Below are 17395 nucleotides of genomic sequence, written 5' to 3' on the forward strand. Positions count from 1 at the left end.
CGTGGCTGGCGCCTTAGCCGGTTGAGCTATAGGCGCCGAGCCATACATTATGTAATTAAAATGCATTATACGAAAACACATGGAAACTGTGAACCAATGTCAACCAGAAATGACAGAATTTAGAGGGGGTCAAATGAATGTTTGCCTTTAACTAAAGCAGAAGGACATGTTCTTTCAATCTAGCACATGCTGATCAAGCTGGGATATTCTATATGTTACATAATAAAGTTTTAGTTTAAAACAAAGACTGCACATTTGAATCCCACAGAGATGATTGCCATTTGCATGGAGAAATGTGTTCCATGCTCTAATTTAGGCAGCCATCTTGATATGTGTTAACTTCAAGACAGAATGGATAAATTTGTGTTCCAAGCTCAGGGTAAATACACGTTACTAGAACCAAAAGAAGCTTAGATGACAATGGATCACAAATCTTTTCACTTTCATGGCATTGATTTATAGGATATGCATTAGGAGTATTTATAATTAATTATCTTGCCTTAATACATAGAAACTACACAAGGTGCTGAATGCCAACACATACAAGATACTCTTCACTAATTGTGCCATTTTAATACCTGTTCCATAATGCACTTCTAGCCACAACTACTTAGGACTTACTCATTTCTAAATTTTTTGTTTTATTTTTTCCCTCCAGAGAAGAATATTTTAGGGCACGACCTAAGTCCAGTGAATTGTCACTTACTTGGTACAAGTTCAGAAATTTATCCACCTGTGGCAAACACGACACCAACTGAACTGCTTCATGTTTAATTTTTCTACTTTTAGTAGAGATGGGATCTCATTTTTGCTCAGGCTGGTCTCGAACTCCTGACCTAAAGTGATCTTCGTTCCTTAGCCCCCCAGACTGCTATGATTAAAGGTGTGAGCCACCCACCACACCCAGTCAAAATCAGTAGTCTTAGCTGAATCTTTAGTTCTGATTTCAACATAACTAGGCAACAATCCTCCTTAAAAAGAATCCAGGGATATAATTTGGATGACCCGGAAAAAGGAGGTTGAGGAAGTTGAGGAAAAGAAGAGTCAATTCATTTATATCTCAGAAAAGAGTTCTGAAAGTGGCAAGTTACAGGGCCACGACTCTAAATAAGAAAGTTTGATTGTTCTTGGTTCTTTCCTCACTTCTTCTTTATTATTCCACCAGAAGGAGAAAGTCTTGCAAAGCAAATAAGTCTAATGTGTTTCTATTGGAGAGCACGAAGAAGCAAATTGAAAAAAGCCAAACTGGAGCCAAACTTTGCATATGGCGGTTTGTAGCTGGGAAAGGGAAGTTGTAATTGATTTCCAGGATTCTGCTCTGTGAAACGGGGCCCAGAAACCTGGTTAGACCCAGAAAGCCTGTGGGAACGTATACACTGCAAGAAATGGAAGGTTCTGGACACATCCCGTAGCCCTTGCAAGTGGTTCAGACTTTCCTCTAAGAAGTCAACTTGTTTAACTTTGCAGTGACTTACAGTAGTATTGTCTCAAATTATCGTGCTCTTAACTTAGGGTATGCCAGAAATAACTTTGCACAGTATAAGGACAAACTTTTTTGAAAAAGATAAATTTTGTATCATGTTATTAGTAAAATGTATTTAGGAAAACAAATCTGTCTTAGTTCAGGCAGATGGAACGGAATGTCACAGACTGGGTGATTTAAATAACAATTTATTTCTCACAATTCTCGATGTGGTGATGCTCAGATCTGCAAGGTTAAGTATCAGTAGAGCCCTGTTCCTGGTCATATCCTCACGTGTCCTTTCCTTGGCAGAGACAGAAATGTCCTGTCTCGTGCTGTTTATATACGAGCATTAATCTCACCATGAGGGCAGCACTTTCATAATCTAATTTAACCTTAATTATATCCCAAGGACCTGATTTCCAAACACCCTCACACCAGGGACTAGGATTTCACTGTATGAATTTGAGGGGAACACAAATATTCAGTCCATTGCTTTGTTATTATTTTGGCCTATAATTGCTTAGAATAAGGCTAAATTCAGTGGCAATGACAGATGTAAGCCTCTTTACTCAAAAAACACTAACTGCTTTGCAGATGAAATAAACATTGCAAAGATGAGGTGTGAATGACTGGGGCTTGTGCTAAGAATTACAGATTAGTCTGGTTTGATCTGACATTCTTCCTTGTCACTAAGCTTCAGGGAAACCAAGCCACCTACACATCTGTCATCTGGAAGATTTCCTAAGTAGACGTCTCAGGCTCCTGATGGGCTCAGTATTCTAACTGCTCGCTCCGTGAATTCATTGTAACGAATATGATAAACTTTAGGCCATGCTAATATCATTTTTTTCTGATAAAACAGATTTTCCAACTTGTTTTGCACTAGACTTTCTTCCCTTAAGCCATTCCTACATAGAAAATTAAGCAAATAAAACCAATATTTTAACATCTGTAGTCCCTGATAAAATATTCCCAACTGTAGATGTATCGTAACTGTGAATCACTTGACTAATATGTATATCTGTTCTTTATTTCTATTTAGGTAACAATGTGTTTCCTGTGACTGTTGATGTTCAGAAAGAAACACAATTCAAAAGTCTAATAGAGAACGTGATGTGTCAATACAATCAATCTTCAGAAAGTTGAAAAGTTTGAGATTTCTGTAGCTCTGGGGGAATCACATACATTTTTCCTAATATGCTTAACAAAATATGAGTTATACCCACAAGCTGAAAGAACTACATTTTGCATGATTTTATGGAAGCAACTGTGTTGGGGCTACTCTCTAGGAGAGAAAGATTTATGAAAACATAGCTATTCTTTGGATATGATTATAATAACTGTGATATAGCTGTTTGCCATGTACTATGCGCTGTGTTGTTTTCTCCAATAGAAAATCTTTTTGCTTTATGCCATGGACCCAATGAATTTTCCACCTTTATAGACATTCTACTGTAGTTGAGAGTGACTACAAATAGACACAGCAGCTGGACAATTTTGAAGCTTATGTCCAAGTATTTTAACAGTCATGTCTGTTTTTAGTATTTAACATTTTCCTCAACTAAGTGATGACAGAATTGACCAGTTTTAACTTTAAAATAGGTGAAGTTATTTGTTCGTTTTTATTTTCTAGGAAGATAATAAATTTGCTGAACTAAATGTACTACCGGCTTGGGGCAATTTTTGTCTTTCCTATGTCTAGGCTAAATCATTTTACAGGACTACCCCAAAGTGGCTAAAACCAGATAATTTAAGATTGCAATTACCAAGTCTCAAATTTCTTAATTTTTGCCTTGCAATCTTATATTAACGCAAATCTTTCCAATAATGTGGCCTTTTCTTCTGAGTCTATATATTTTTTAGAAAAATACAAAAGAAAGGTGAATTTTAAAACTCACCTCACATAATTCATTATCCTGAAGGAAATGTACTGGAGATGCCAAACAGCTGATTATTGGACGATGAAATGCTGAAGGTGACATTTTAAAGGTGAAGACAATAGGACTTATTCTCATCCCCTTGCCTTTGGAATCACATTTCAAACATTAATCTTTACAGGAAAGAAAAAGGAGATTTGATAACACTTATAAATAAAGCTGGTGAGACACTGAGGCCAGAAATGTAATCAACAGAGTTCAACAACAACAAAACAACCCAGGCGGCACCCATGGCTCAAAGGGTAGGGCGCTGACCCTATATGCCAGAGGTGGCAGGTTCAAATCCAGCTCCGGCCAAAAAAAAAAAAAAAAACCATTCAGTGTATGAAGGGTAGGGAAAGACATAAAAATTATGTTAAGCATCCTATAAATAGTTACAATTCTTTTGTCTGGGAAAAATAAAAACCCTAATACCTTAAATACGAATATTCATAGAATACCAATAGTATAATAAATAAATCTGTTAATTAATAATACTCATATGCCTGCTGAAATCTGAAACTTTAAAACTATAAAGCATCTTAGACAATTAGGTCACTATTTTGTGTCTGTGTGCACAGGAACGTTAGTTTTATTTGTTTTTGTTTTATTGGCCAAAAAAGAAACATGAAGTAGACAAATCATCCATGAACATGGGAAGGAAGTTAAGGTCTGTGAGCGAACTTGCAATTACTATTCTTACTTCAGCTAATAAGAGGTAGAAAAAAATAAATAAACAAAAAAACCGACCCATGAATGAATGGATCAATAAATTATGGTATATGTACACCATGGAATATTATGCAGCCTTAAAGAAAAATGGAGACTTTACCTCTTACATGTTTACATAGATGGAGCTAGAACATATTTTTCTTAGCAAAGTATCTCAAGAATGTAAGAAAAAGTATCCAATGTACTCAGTCTTACTATGAAACCAATTTATAGCTTTCTTATTGAAGCTATAACCCAATTATAGCTCAAGAAGGGGAAAGAGGAGAGAGAGGGGAGGGGAGGGGAGAGGCTGGGCGGAGGGAGAGTAATTGGTGGGACCACACCTATGGTGCATCTTACAAGGGTACATGTGAAATTTACTAGGTGTAGGATATAAATGTCTTAACACAATAACTAAGAAAATGCCGTGAAGGCTATGTTAACCAGTTTGATGAAAGCATTTCAAATTGTATGTAAAATCAGCACATTGTACCCCATGATTATTGCATTAATGTTCACAGCTATGATTTAATTTTAAAAAGTGACTAATATTTTAGTCACATCAAGAGGAACATTTTCATTGGGAAATTAATTTTTATTTTTTAAGTTTCAGCTTATGACAAGCTTACGTCAAATTTCTTTATGAAATCTATGGCTTCAGCTGATTTTGCAGTTTTGACCCAAATGTTCTCCTGTTATGAAGTCAATGCCAAAAACAAAACCAAACAAATAAACAAAAAACCCCAACTAGACACACATACACTTCAGAAAGTTTTAAAGCTTCATCTTTATCTTCCAAAACTCGAATCAGAATTGGGACTAATGCCGTATAACTGGTGACTCCACGTCTCTGCCTACTTCTCTGTAGCTCTTCTCCTGCCTCCTCCAAACCATTGGCCACAGCCAGATAAACAAGGAGCAACAGTTTCAGTGGGGACTCGTGTTCCCTTTCTGTGCTTTTTACATTCTCCTGTGCCTCTGAGGTCACCGTGTTTCTCACTAAGCTCAGCCTGGGAGCCGATTTGGGAAAACCTGGCCCTCGACATCAGACAAGCTTGGGTAACATCGCATTCTCACCCTTAACTTGGTATTCCATTGAGATCACTTGAGTTCTTTAGTTTTAATTTTCCACATGTCTAAAATGGAAATTGTAGCCTTTTCCTTGCAACGTTAGTGTATTTGATGAGCAGTATACTACTAGCGGTTAACATGATAATACTAAGTAGTATCTCCTGTGTCCTGTCACTTTATAACAGAAAGGCACCCTTGGGCCACTTATCTCCCTCTCAGTTTCCTCCACAGAACTGGGATAACAAAGGCATCAGTGCTACCTGACATTTAACACCTACTCACCTATAGTGGATCATGCTTTATTCTAGGCTCTTAAAAGTTTGTAGGATTATGTGAGATGATGCAGAAGAGGGATCAATTATGTTATTTATAGTGATCATGTCCCAGCTCGCTCTCTCCTAAGGATCTTCCACATCCCCTAACCTTGCCAAGCTCCCTGTAAATGAAGACTACCCTGCTTCACCACCTGACTTCCTTTGACCAGTGGGCAATGGACATGAGCAGGTGTGCTGTATACCACGCTTCCCAGCCCAAATTTTAAGTGTGCTTTGTTTTTCCCATTCTATGACTTGAGAATAGATTGTTTTAAATAGGGACTTGGTCCTTCCACCGTGGTCCTACAGAGGGACAGGACATATAAAACAGAGATACATAGATTGAAGCTACTAGAATTATACAGAGCTGTGAATAAAAAAATACCTACCTTGGCTGTTACTGTTCTATGCCACCCCGCACACTTGACAGCAAGAAGTAAATGTTTGTGGGTATAAGCTGGAGACTCACTTTCAACAAAAATATAACATAGTATCCAGCACATAGTAGTACTGAATATTTCCCAAGTAATGATAATAATAAACTAAACAGTGTAACAGAAGTATATACAACACCTAAGGAGGTGGACATCCCTCTATCTGCCCCGCCATCCAACAGATATTTATTGAGTGCTACCAGGTGCCAGAATTTAGCTTCTGGATCCATGGCAGTGAGCAGGTAATACACCTGCTCTCATGTAACAAAATTGGAAATTTGATTATAAGATTGATACGCGTTGTGAAGAAAAATGACATAGGGAAGGGGGACAGAAAATGCCAGATAAGAAAGAGACTGTGGGTGTCACATGCAGAGAGGACTTCATGTAAGAAATCTGGGGCAGAGGGCAAAAGGAAGTAAGGGAGGGAGGCAGGTGAACCTCAAGGGGAAGCACATCCCAGGAGGAGGGAAAAGCCCTGACCCTAATTCGGCTGCAGTACTCAAGAGTGAGCTAAGAAGACTCTGTAGTCAGGAAAACTGACTGAGAACCACTTTGGTGGACAGTGACATCAGGAGGTATGCAGGGACCAGCCATGTATTCCTTGGAAGCTATTAGAACAAGTTCAAGTCTCACCTCTGATGAGAAAGGAAGTCACAAGGAAACACTGACCATAGAGTAATAATATGATCTTATCTGTGTTTGAAAAGGATCCCATGAGCTGCTGTTTAGAGGATGGGAACTCAGTCTCAACTCGAGGGAAAGAAGCAGAGAGATCATTTAAAAATACAATGGCAGCACTATGCAGAGACAATGGTGGCCTGGACCAAGGGGCAAGTGGTGAGCGTGACGAGAAGTAGTGGGTTCTGGATAGAGTTGGAGCTCATGGCTGCCCAGATTTGTTAATATAGAATGAGCAAGTAAAAATAAACATTTTGATTTTTATTTTATTTGGTCATTTGCCAACATAGGAAAGAGAGGAGGAGGGGCAACTGGTAATCAGGGCTTTTCTCTTAGAGACTGGGAGGTGCAGGGAAACTCACTCACTTCTGACACCTTCTTGCTGGCCTTTGAATGAGAGATTTGGCTGTCTGCAAAGTACCATGAAAATCACTACACAGAGCAGTGAAGGTCGCCAATTCTGCTAGGATGGCGAGGGGAGAGCTGTGTCTGAGTCACAACTAAAAAGACTGGAATTGATTAGGAGATGGACTAGACTATATTTGTTTTAGGTAATTTTCCCTTATTGTCCTTAACAGACATCTTACACATTCAGGTTGAGCTGCTAAGTAAGTCTGGAGTTTGGGGGAAAGATAAGGGATACAGATATGAACCTAGAAAACATGTATATTCATATTTTAATAAATAGAAATCTATAATATGGAAAGGAGCTGGCTGACAACAATCCTTAGGAATATTTAAAGTCTAGCCCAAGAGTAAAATATCACTGAAGGTAATTGGCAGGTTAATGGTGTCTTATGTCTTACAAGGCAACCAGTTTGGTTGCTGTAACCCATTAAATATAACAGAAGTTCAGTTTAACTTTAGACGTGACTCCCTAGCATAGACGTAACTGATCTAAACCTCTTTCCTATAATCACAAAAACTTTAGCTCTCCCACCTCCCTCTGCCTTCCTTCTTTCTCCTCTGTCTTCCCCCTCATTCTTCTCTACTCTCTCTCTCTTCTCTTCCCCACTCTCTCCTTATCTCTCTCCCCTCTTTTCTCTCCTCCTTGGTGCTGCTCTGCAGCCTCCCTCTCCCCACCAATAAAAACTTTTCCTACAAAAAAGAAAAAACTTTAGTTTCTTACAAAGATTTATGGCAATCTTTCCTAGGGTCTGTAGATTTGAGAAGCAGCATAAAAGTTGAGGCTATTTTGGAATATTTGTGCAAATGAAATATTGATTTCCTTGGCAGTTTTCCCCAAGTAAAGGGGTTTGCAAGGACTCACATAGGAAAATGTTCTCTCTTACCAGGGTAGACGGTGCAGTCCATGAATGACAGGTCATCAATTGCGATATCTCCCGTGAAGCCATCTCCCACAGAAGCCTCCACCAGTATCTAAAACATATACAAAATGTAAGAAATTTGTTGACACCATGAAGGAAACTGAGTTAGGGAAACTTGCATTTGAAAAGGAATTCATAATTTACCCAAAGATGACCTCTTTTGAACCATTAAAATACCATTTTGTGAGAGTCTCCCTAAGCAGCTGTCTTACCTCACCTGGAACATTTCCAGAAACAGGAAGCTCTGTCCCTTCCTGGCCCCAATATACCCAAGACCTCATTTTGTTTCTGGCAGGTTTTAGTTTTTTTTATTTCAATCTATCAGATTAACATCTTTGGCCCTATAAGTTCCAGCCGTTAGTTCTAGATTTGCCCTACTTTCTTCTAATCCTTTAAGTATTTAAAGGCAAATTATTATCCTCAGTTTCCACCTTTACCCTTTACCCAGTGGATCATCCATTTCTCAGGTTAAATCTCCTCAGGCTTCTAGAAACCCAATTTGCTACCAGAGTCTCTTGCTAGCGTGTACATTTTTCCAAGCTTTAACATTTTTCTCACACCCAGACCTTATTCTGTAGCACTTTATGAGATTGGCTAATTGTTATTAGTTCTCCTTCAGAGGCACATTAATCAGAGTGAACTCAGATGACATCTGTGGTGTTACAGGAGCTGCAATTTCACCAGCACTTCAGTAAAATACGCAATACTGACAAACCACTATAGTATATGGCAGACCATGATTAGGGATGAGATGTACTGTAATAGAGTTAATCGTGATGAATTATTTTAATACTTATGCAAATATGTTGCACACTTACCAGGAATCCTACCATAATTTAATAATAAAGAACTTCAAGCAAACTCAAACTTTTAAGAAGTACTTATTTTTCCACTATTATATGAACATATGTTTCCATTTCATTTTTCCTCACACGTATGATATGTGGGAGTTGAAATCTTAGTTTATTTTTCAAATTCTATCCTCCATTGTGTTATCACATACTTTATTTACTGATGTTCTCCTTGGAGGAGAGTGTTTTTGTTTTCACAGGGTTTTTGTTTTGTTTTTGTTTTGTTTTGTTTTTTTGTTTTTGGCTGGGGCTGGGTTTGAACCCACCACCTCCAGCATATGGGGCCAGTGCCCTACTCCTTGGAGCCACAGGCGCCACCCAGAGGAGAGTGTTTTAAAAGGTCAAACTGAAGACCTCAAACCTCCTGACACCTTCCTCCAATGTTCCAGTCCTTTTGAAGATTACCAAGATTTTCTCCCTGATCTGTCACTAAAGAAATTAATCAAGAATGGAAAAGTTTGTGCATCTGACTAGTAGGCAAATACTGATATTGCCGCCTGATATTACCTGCATGACATTTAACAGTATTATGCAGTTAAGTGTCCTGATGCATTACAATGAGTCCCTCCAAAAAGAAAGTCCTACCTTTCCCCTCCATCATGATTAAAAGACATGTTAGAACAGAAAACTGGGCTCAGCACCAGTGGCTCAAGTGGCTAAGGCGCCAGCCACATACACCTAAGGTGGCGGGTTCGAATCCAGCCTGGGCCCGCCAAACAATGACGGCTGCAACCAAAAAAAAATAGCGATGTGTTGTGTCGGGCGCCTGTGGTCCCAGCTACTTGGGAGGCTGAGGCAGGAGAACAGAAAACCAACATGTAGAAAGGATGCTTTACACAAAATTACACACTTACTCTCCATAAACAAAAATCAGAATTGGGCAGAACATAAGAAAATATCTTTTGTTTTATTTTTAAAAAGACTACAGTTGGGTGAACAGTGGGAAAGAAAAAAAGCATAAGCCAAGACAGATCAATTAGCAACAGACGAGCTAAACCAGAATATGTATCTCCCACTGCAATACAACATAAGGGGCAAGCTGACAAACAGCTCCTAAGAAAGTGCAAAAACGAGGAAAAGCTAAGACAAATAAGAATTAAAGACTATTGAGTTGGCCACACTGATCATGATTATCATTAATTTATTAATGAGAAGGAATAGGAAATTGCTATCAGAAAAATACTTATGAGCTCACTCTGGGGATATATACACATAGCTCTATACTAGCATATGGGTTTAATTATTCAAAATATTTCTATTTTTTACCTTTATATAGTCAATTAGCCATTTATTAAAATTATAGACAAAATGCTGTAATTCACAGTGGGCTGCACAGATAAGCAACCCTTCTATTAGAGTCTACTGCATATTACACAGAAGGATTTTGATATTGCTTCTGTCAGCATTCAACACCAATTTGAAGACAGAAATAATCCAAGACAATAGACAGTTGTGTCTTGCTCTATGCACAATTTATTTATATCTAAAATATCACTAATTTCACTAACCCTCCAAATGTCAGAATCCTGGAAAATTAATGAACAATAGTTTCAAGTTGAAATAACAAAACTGTCGATTTTTATGTATAAATTTGATCTCAGTATCCTCTGAATATTTAATTAAGCCAACCATATTTCCTATTTTACCTATTTATTTTTATTTCAAAGTATTAAAGGGATAAATATTTCTTTTTAATATGGGTAGCCTTTATAATGATTAAGTCAGGGCTACTAGTGAGCCCATCAAAGGAACAGTGCTTGTTGTACCTGATACACAAGTTTCAACCTGGTTTCCTTCCTCCTCCTCACTTCTTGATTTCCAATGATCACTACATTTCTCTATGCCCGTTAATTAGAGATTGCAAGTGGCGTTTGTCCATTCCTGAGATACTTTAGGATAATCATTTCCAGTTCCATCCAAATTGCTACAGAATACCTTATTTCATTCCTTTTTATGGCTAAGTAGTACTTCATGGTACTACTTATGGTTTATATATATAGTACATACATATATAAACATTTTGTTAATCCACTAGTGAACTGATGAGCACTTGCATTGATTCCACATTTTTTAAGATTGTGAATTTTGCTGCAATAAGTATTTGAGTGCACGTGTCTTTTTGATGAAATGACTTCTTTTCCTTGTGGTAGATACCCATTACTGGGGTTGCTGGGTTAAATGGTAAGTCTATATTTATTTATTTGAGGAATCTCCATACTGTTTTCCATAGAGGTTGTACTAATTTGCAATTCCATCAGCAGTATATAAGCATTCTTTTATCTCTGTAATCACACCAGTAATATAAGGTTTCCCTCTTCAGGGCTGGACAAGGACCCTCATTTTCCAAGCCTAAGCAAACAGAGTTTTTCTTTGCAAACTGTGCTCTTTGATGGAAAAGCAGTTTTCCAGTTTTCCTCTCCCTCTCCCCAGCTGAAGGAACTGTATTCATTTGTTAATACCCTTATTCAGTCACTAATCAACATTAAAGTCTGTTAAGTCCTGGAAGATGAAATTCTCCAACAGTTTAAAACTCCTGGAGGAAAGACTCACATAGGGACCTCCCACTTTGGTCTCCCTGCTCTGCCAAAGGGCTCTGAGGTTTTTCCTTTTCTCCCTATTCCTATCTTAATAAATTCTATCTTATCACTGATCTCTGTGGTCCAGGGGTTTATTCTTCAAATCTCTGAGACCAAGGACGTACAGCAGAAAGAAATTCTGCCAACACTAGCATCTATTGTTTTTTTTGACTTTTTAATCATAACCATTCTGATAGGAGTAAGGAGATATCTCACTGTGGTTTTAATTTGCATTTCTCTGATGGTTAATGATGCTGAGAATGTTTGCACATGTTTGTTAGCTATCTTTGCATCTTCTTTTGAAAAGAAATCTGTTCATATCTTTTGGGGTTGTTCATTTTCCCCTTGCTAATTTGTTTGATGTCTTTGCAGATTCTAGATATTAGCCCATTATACACTACATAGTTTGTGATTATTTTCTCCAATTGTGTAGGTTGTCTATTTACTCTGATGATTATTTTCTTTGTTGTATAGAAGATTTTTAATTTCATAAAGTTCCATTCATTTATGTTTATGGTTATTATAATTGCCGTTGGTGTCATAATTATAAATTCTTTATGTAGGCTGTTGTCTAGATAGCTTTTCCTACATTTTCTTTGAGAATGTGTATCATTCCATGTATTGAATTTAAGTTTCTTATTCATCTTGAATTAATTTTAGTATATGGTGAGAGATAGGGGCCTTGGTATATTCTCCTACATGTGGTTATCCAGTTTTCTCAGTGCCATTTATTGAATAAAGTTTCCTTTCCCTAGTATGTGCTATTGTCTTTTTCATTGAAGATTATTTGTTTATAGGCAGAGGATTTTATATCTGGGTTCTCTGTATTGTTTCACATGTCCAGGTCTCTACTTTTATGCCAGGACCACGAGATTTTCTCTTAACAAAGCATACCTCAACAACAAAGTCATAAATGTTGATGTTCACCTCTTCTTTTGTCCTATATTCAATCTTACAAAAAGCTTTGTCTGATATTTAATTTAGTATTGCAAGAAGCTTTGTAAATTATCCTAAGAAACTACTCCTAAGAAAATGATCATTAAAAAAGAACAAATCCAAATGCTCTTTTACTCTGGAGAAGTCACTTTCATCACTGGTGTTTTTTCCCCCAAATTCACGAAAGGATATTAAAACAAAAACATTAAACATTATATCCAAGATAGTACTGGCATTCTGTAAATTAGAGAAGTCAAGTTTTACTCCTATCCTCCATTAGCAACCTCACTGAATGACTTAAAGGGCAATTGAAAATCCAGTTACTTTAAATGCCCTGCCTTAACTATAGAGGCCAAATCTACTTACATTAGAACTATCACTGGCTTGGAAATTTTATGAAGTAAACCAGCTCTTCTAAGTTGTTCTTTTCATGGGTTGCTGCATGCTCCAAATAAAGATGAAGTGGCCTTGTCAACTACATTGGAACTTTTAGGCTTAAACATTATTAATAAGGCTCTAGAGACTTGCCTGAACTCATCCTTCTATATATTTAGAAACAGAATTATGGAACAAAAATTTTAAATGGTATAGAAATGATTGTCATCACACACACCCTCCCCTTTTAGGTCTTATTAACTCATAAGAAAAATGAAATTAATTCAGTCTGCCACCTACTTTCCATTTAGCCACCATGTATTTGGAAACGAATATAAAATTCCAACGTAATATGTCAACTTTTAATATAATGTACTTTTAGAAAGACTCAAAAGAAAGACATTTTGTTACAAATTTATAAAAAGAACATGTGTGGAGCAATGCATGAACTCCAGTGCATTTCTAGTGGGAATCCAGATAGTACAGCCAAATCAACTACTATGATACAATTGATTTGACAGGGTCTTATGCAATTTAAAGTATTTTCCCATACACTGTAGAAATCCCATGTGTAGGTATCTGTTTGCCCAAGAGAGTGAAGATCAGTCTAAACAAAAACTCTTCTGCAAAGTCTATATAAGGTTTACTTATAATCTCCAAAATCTGGAAACAACCCAAATATTGCTCAACTGGTAAATGGATAAGCAAACTGCAGCACATCTATACAATGGGATATCACTCAGCTGATAAAAAGAAACAAACTAATGATGTTTGCAACCATACCTGTGACTCTCAACCTATCCTCAGTGAAAGAAGCCAGACTCCAAAGGCTGTCTCCTTTCTCAATTCATTTAAGTAACAAACTAAAAAAGTCAGAACTATAGGAAAAGAAATCTGGTTTGTCTTATCAGGGCTGGAGATGACAGGAATTGATTACAGAGGGAAATGGAAGATGGAGTGGAGGGGATGGATAGACACATTCTCTATCTTGGTTGTGATGGTTCATTATACAACACAGATTTGAACTGCTCAGGTCCACCTATGCACATTTTTTTTTTTACCTATGCATGTTTTTTTTTTAACCAAACACAAATTTGAAATCACAGTATAAGCAGGGTGCAACATCTGTGTATACCATAGGACTAGCTTTTCAAATATGCCATTTGGCAATGTAGAAGCTGAGTGTGTGATAACTGATTATACATAGGTGGTCCTGAAGCCAATCTCCTGCATATTCCAAGTGAATATATTATTTATTGAAATTCATAGAACTGCTCACCTAAACAGGATGAAATTTACTTATGTAAATTTAACCTCAATGAACAAATAAAAAGAATTTTTTTCTATAACTATTACCATAAATCATCACTATCTCAACTACTATTTTCACATTTTTTTCACAATGGCTAATTCAGTACATCTCATTTTATAACTAGGGCATATGGATCTCAAGCATCTAAATTTACTCTGCAATTCAAATATGAAAAATTTTTCACATACTATCCTCTAAAAATTTTCCAGAAAACAACTATTTAGGGATTTCTTTGTATTTCTTAATGGTGTCCACTTATTTTTCATTTGGTTTTCCTATAATTATAAGCATGAAAAAAAAAATCAAAAGGCATTGTATGAAACTCTCTTTTTACATCTTTTTATACTTAGCTAAAAGCTTAAATAAATTCCTATAAATATGTTTGGACAACTATCTACTATTTTACCATGTAACTTATTCTTACTGGGGCTTTTAGAAAGTCATGTTAGAATCTCACACTTTCTAGGTCAATATTTATTTGTTGAATTCAACATAAGATTGTTTTTAACTGTCTTTGCAGTTGATTCCGTACCCTGAAACCAATCTCTAGGACATAAATACAGTTTTGTTCTGACAAATTTCATGTTCCTAACTCTTTCTCTGGCCCTATCCTACACAGAAAAAAAAAAAAAAAAAACAGTGAAGAATAATTTCAAATTATTATGCCAGACATAGAAAACTCATTTATTACGAAACAAGGGATATAAAAACCATATTTAAACCGTACAAGAAACTTGGCAGAAAGAAGGATAATAAAAACAAAATAGTGGTAATAACAGAAACAAAATAAAATGCTAAAACCTGAGGCAGATAAGTAGGCCAAATAGTACAAGGGGATTACTTGAAAGAAAAAAAAATCTGACATCTGAATTCCCATTTTGAGAAAAAAATCACAGCAGAATTTTCCTTGAATCTTGTAGCATTGTATTACGTTTCTTCTTAGCTAACATTTGACTTTATAATCTGTGGCTTGCTAAGAATCGATTCAGGAAAGAAATAGGACTTCCTACTTAGGAATCGTGCCGACTGTTTCCATGGTTATCAAGAACAAACTTCATCCTCATCCTTGACTATCTCACCATTAAGATAAAGAATACGAACCCCTGGGTTGAACCCACCTCACAGGAGTTTAGTTGAACCCAAACAGCACTCTCAAGAAAGATAGATGGCCAAACTTTTAAATTTAGAGTATTTGATAAGAAGATATTGCTCCTCCTTTGTTGCTGTCCCAGTCCTCCCTGTGACATGGAAGTTGTCATTGTCATTTATTATTTTATACCTAACCTACTTCTGTCAACCCATGTCCTTTGCCTGGTGCCCACAGACGTTTGGGTTTGTAACACCTTAAGCATGTTAGGCCAGAAACAGTGATGTGTCTGAGATTTCACTCTCCTTGCCAGCTCATCTGCCTCTGTTTCAAAACCACATTCTGGCAGCAAACAATGGAGCTCTGATTTAGAAGCACAGAAAATAGCAACAGCCAGAGAAGTGCCTTCCACAAGCTCCCCAGTGCCCACAGGGCAACGTGAGCAGGGCCAGGTGTTCACCTGCAAGTGCAGTGGTCACATCTCAGGAAAGGAAACAGAAATTGGAAGAGTCTAGCACATCTGCTCACTTTCTCCTCCAGAGAGAGAGGGAAGTGGTGCTTAACTCTGGGATGTAAGCAAATGTCTCAGAGTAAAAGCCATTCAAATATGCCATTTACTCAGAAGCTGAACTGTAAAGAACACAAGAAATCCAGGGAGAACTGTCTCCCAACACTGTATTTGGATAGTATTACATTGCCCAGATATTTAATTTGTGAAAGCACCACGACCCTTTAATCCTTTCCTAATGTTTCTCTAAATTGAAATATTTACAGCAAATATTTACCCCTTATAAAATATCTCCTATATACTATTCTGAATGGGGCGTCTCCTTGGTCAGAGTCTTTCAGAATTGGCCACCCACCTAACTCTTGCCCACAAAATCTTTTTTCATCAAGGTTTTTGCTGTATTGAGGGCAGAGAATGAAAGAAAAAAAAAGGGAAAGAAAAAAGAAAGGAGGACAGGGATGTGGCTAAGGAAATAGGGTCATTCAAAACCTCAGGCATGTTTATTTATATAGAATTCTTTCTGATACTCTTAAGTGAAAGAGAGTGCACCACACACCGCGCGCGCGCGCGCGCGCACACACACACACACACACACACACACACAGAGTATCATCATCAATGTGGTCTCTAAGCACCCAGGTCCTATGAGATTTGATTTGCCTTCTGCTGTTTTCATGTTTACAGACCAGGCCGTTTACTTCAGCTACACTTTTCCCCTGTCCTTTTAGATATATATAAATGGCCAAAATTTGGACAAGATTTTGTTTTTCTGCTTTGGTTTTTTGCCTCCAATATGTAATAGTGCCATTCTGGAACTTGCCCACAAGTGGATTTCAAAAGAGATAGGTGTTGATCAATTAGAAACTAATTTGCTACTTGAAACTCAGCAAACTCATATGCTACTTTGAAGCATCCTCTGGCGACTCATATATCCTGCAACCCATTTCACATCTAATCTATTATTTGAATGAGGACAAAGTGTTCTCAATTTCTCTAGTCCTAAGAATTTATATGGAACCTATCTGTCTGGAGGATATAAAGAAAGATTTAATTGAAAAAGTCTGGTCAATATTAGAAAAATAAAGGTTTAGAACTACTGATTAAAAAGTTCAGTAGTTCTAAACCTTCTTTATTTTTCTAATATTGAACAGGCTTTTTCAATTAAATCTTTCTGGACTAAAGCTGCCTCTGTATTTTGAATCCCTGTGTAGCAACCTGAAACTTAACTGGTGACTATATTCTTGTAACACAGTGTCAGCCAATCACAGAAGCCCAATTTCAGCCAATTACAGGCTGCCACCTGATCAGAACATGTCCACATAAAGCAAATACTTCATCACACCATGCCCAAATAAGGCAAATGCTGAACTATAACCTAGCAAGCTGTTTCTGTATGTCACTTCATTTTTCTATCTAGAAATACTGCCTGCCCATGTTACATGTTGGAGTTCTCTGAACCTCTCCTGGTTCTGAGGACTACCCAATTCATGAATCATTCTTTACTCAAATAAACTAAGCTAACTTTAATTTGTCTAGCTTTTTATTAAAAAAAAAAAAAAAAAACTAATGCTTTTAAAGATAGTTTGTTCTTCAAAAGGTATGGTATGCCATCTGAAATATTTCTTTAAAATATTTGCTGTTCTTGACAATTTTGTAGTTACTTTTCAAATTGGATTTCCATGAAATATAAGTTCGATTTTTATGTTATCTTTCTTATTATTTTCATAAAGAAATGCTTTAGTATCTCCTAAAGTATCAATTGCCAAAGTAGTATTTGAGGATATTATGTTTGTCAACCTTAACATGATGCACACATTATAATGCAACTTA

At 36.9% G+C, this 17395-nt stretch overlaps 1 protein-coding gene across 1 annotated transcript in view; it reads right to left on the minus strand.

Moving 5' to 3' along the window:
* MALRD1 (MAM and LDL receptor class A domain containing 1) overlaps positions 1–17395 on the minus strand; it is a 514668-nt gene that overhangs the window by 369009 nt on the left and 128264 nt on the right. Inside the window, exon 19 of the mRNA XM_012803304.1 lies at positions 7885–7972. Coding sequence (XP_012658758.1) covers positions 7885–7972 — 88 coding nt within the window. The remainder of the gene's footprint in view (positions 1–7884; positions 7973–17395) is intronic.

The sequence above is a fragment of the Otolemur garnettii genome, unplaced genomic scaffold (genome assembly GCF_000181295.1).
Source record: "Otolemur garnettii isolate 467f Iridium unplaced genomic scaffold, OtoGar3 scaffold00019, whole genome shotgun sequence".
NCBI classification, from domain to species: Eukaryota; Metazoa; Chordata; class Mammalia; order Primates; family Galagidae; genus Otolemur; species Otolemur garnettii.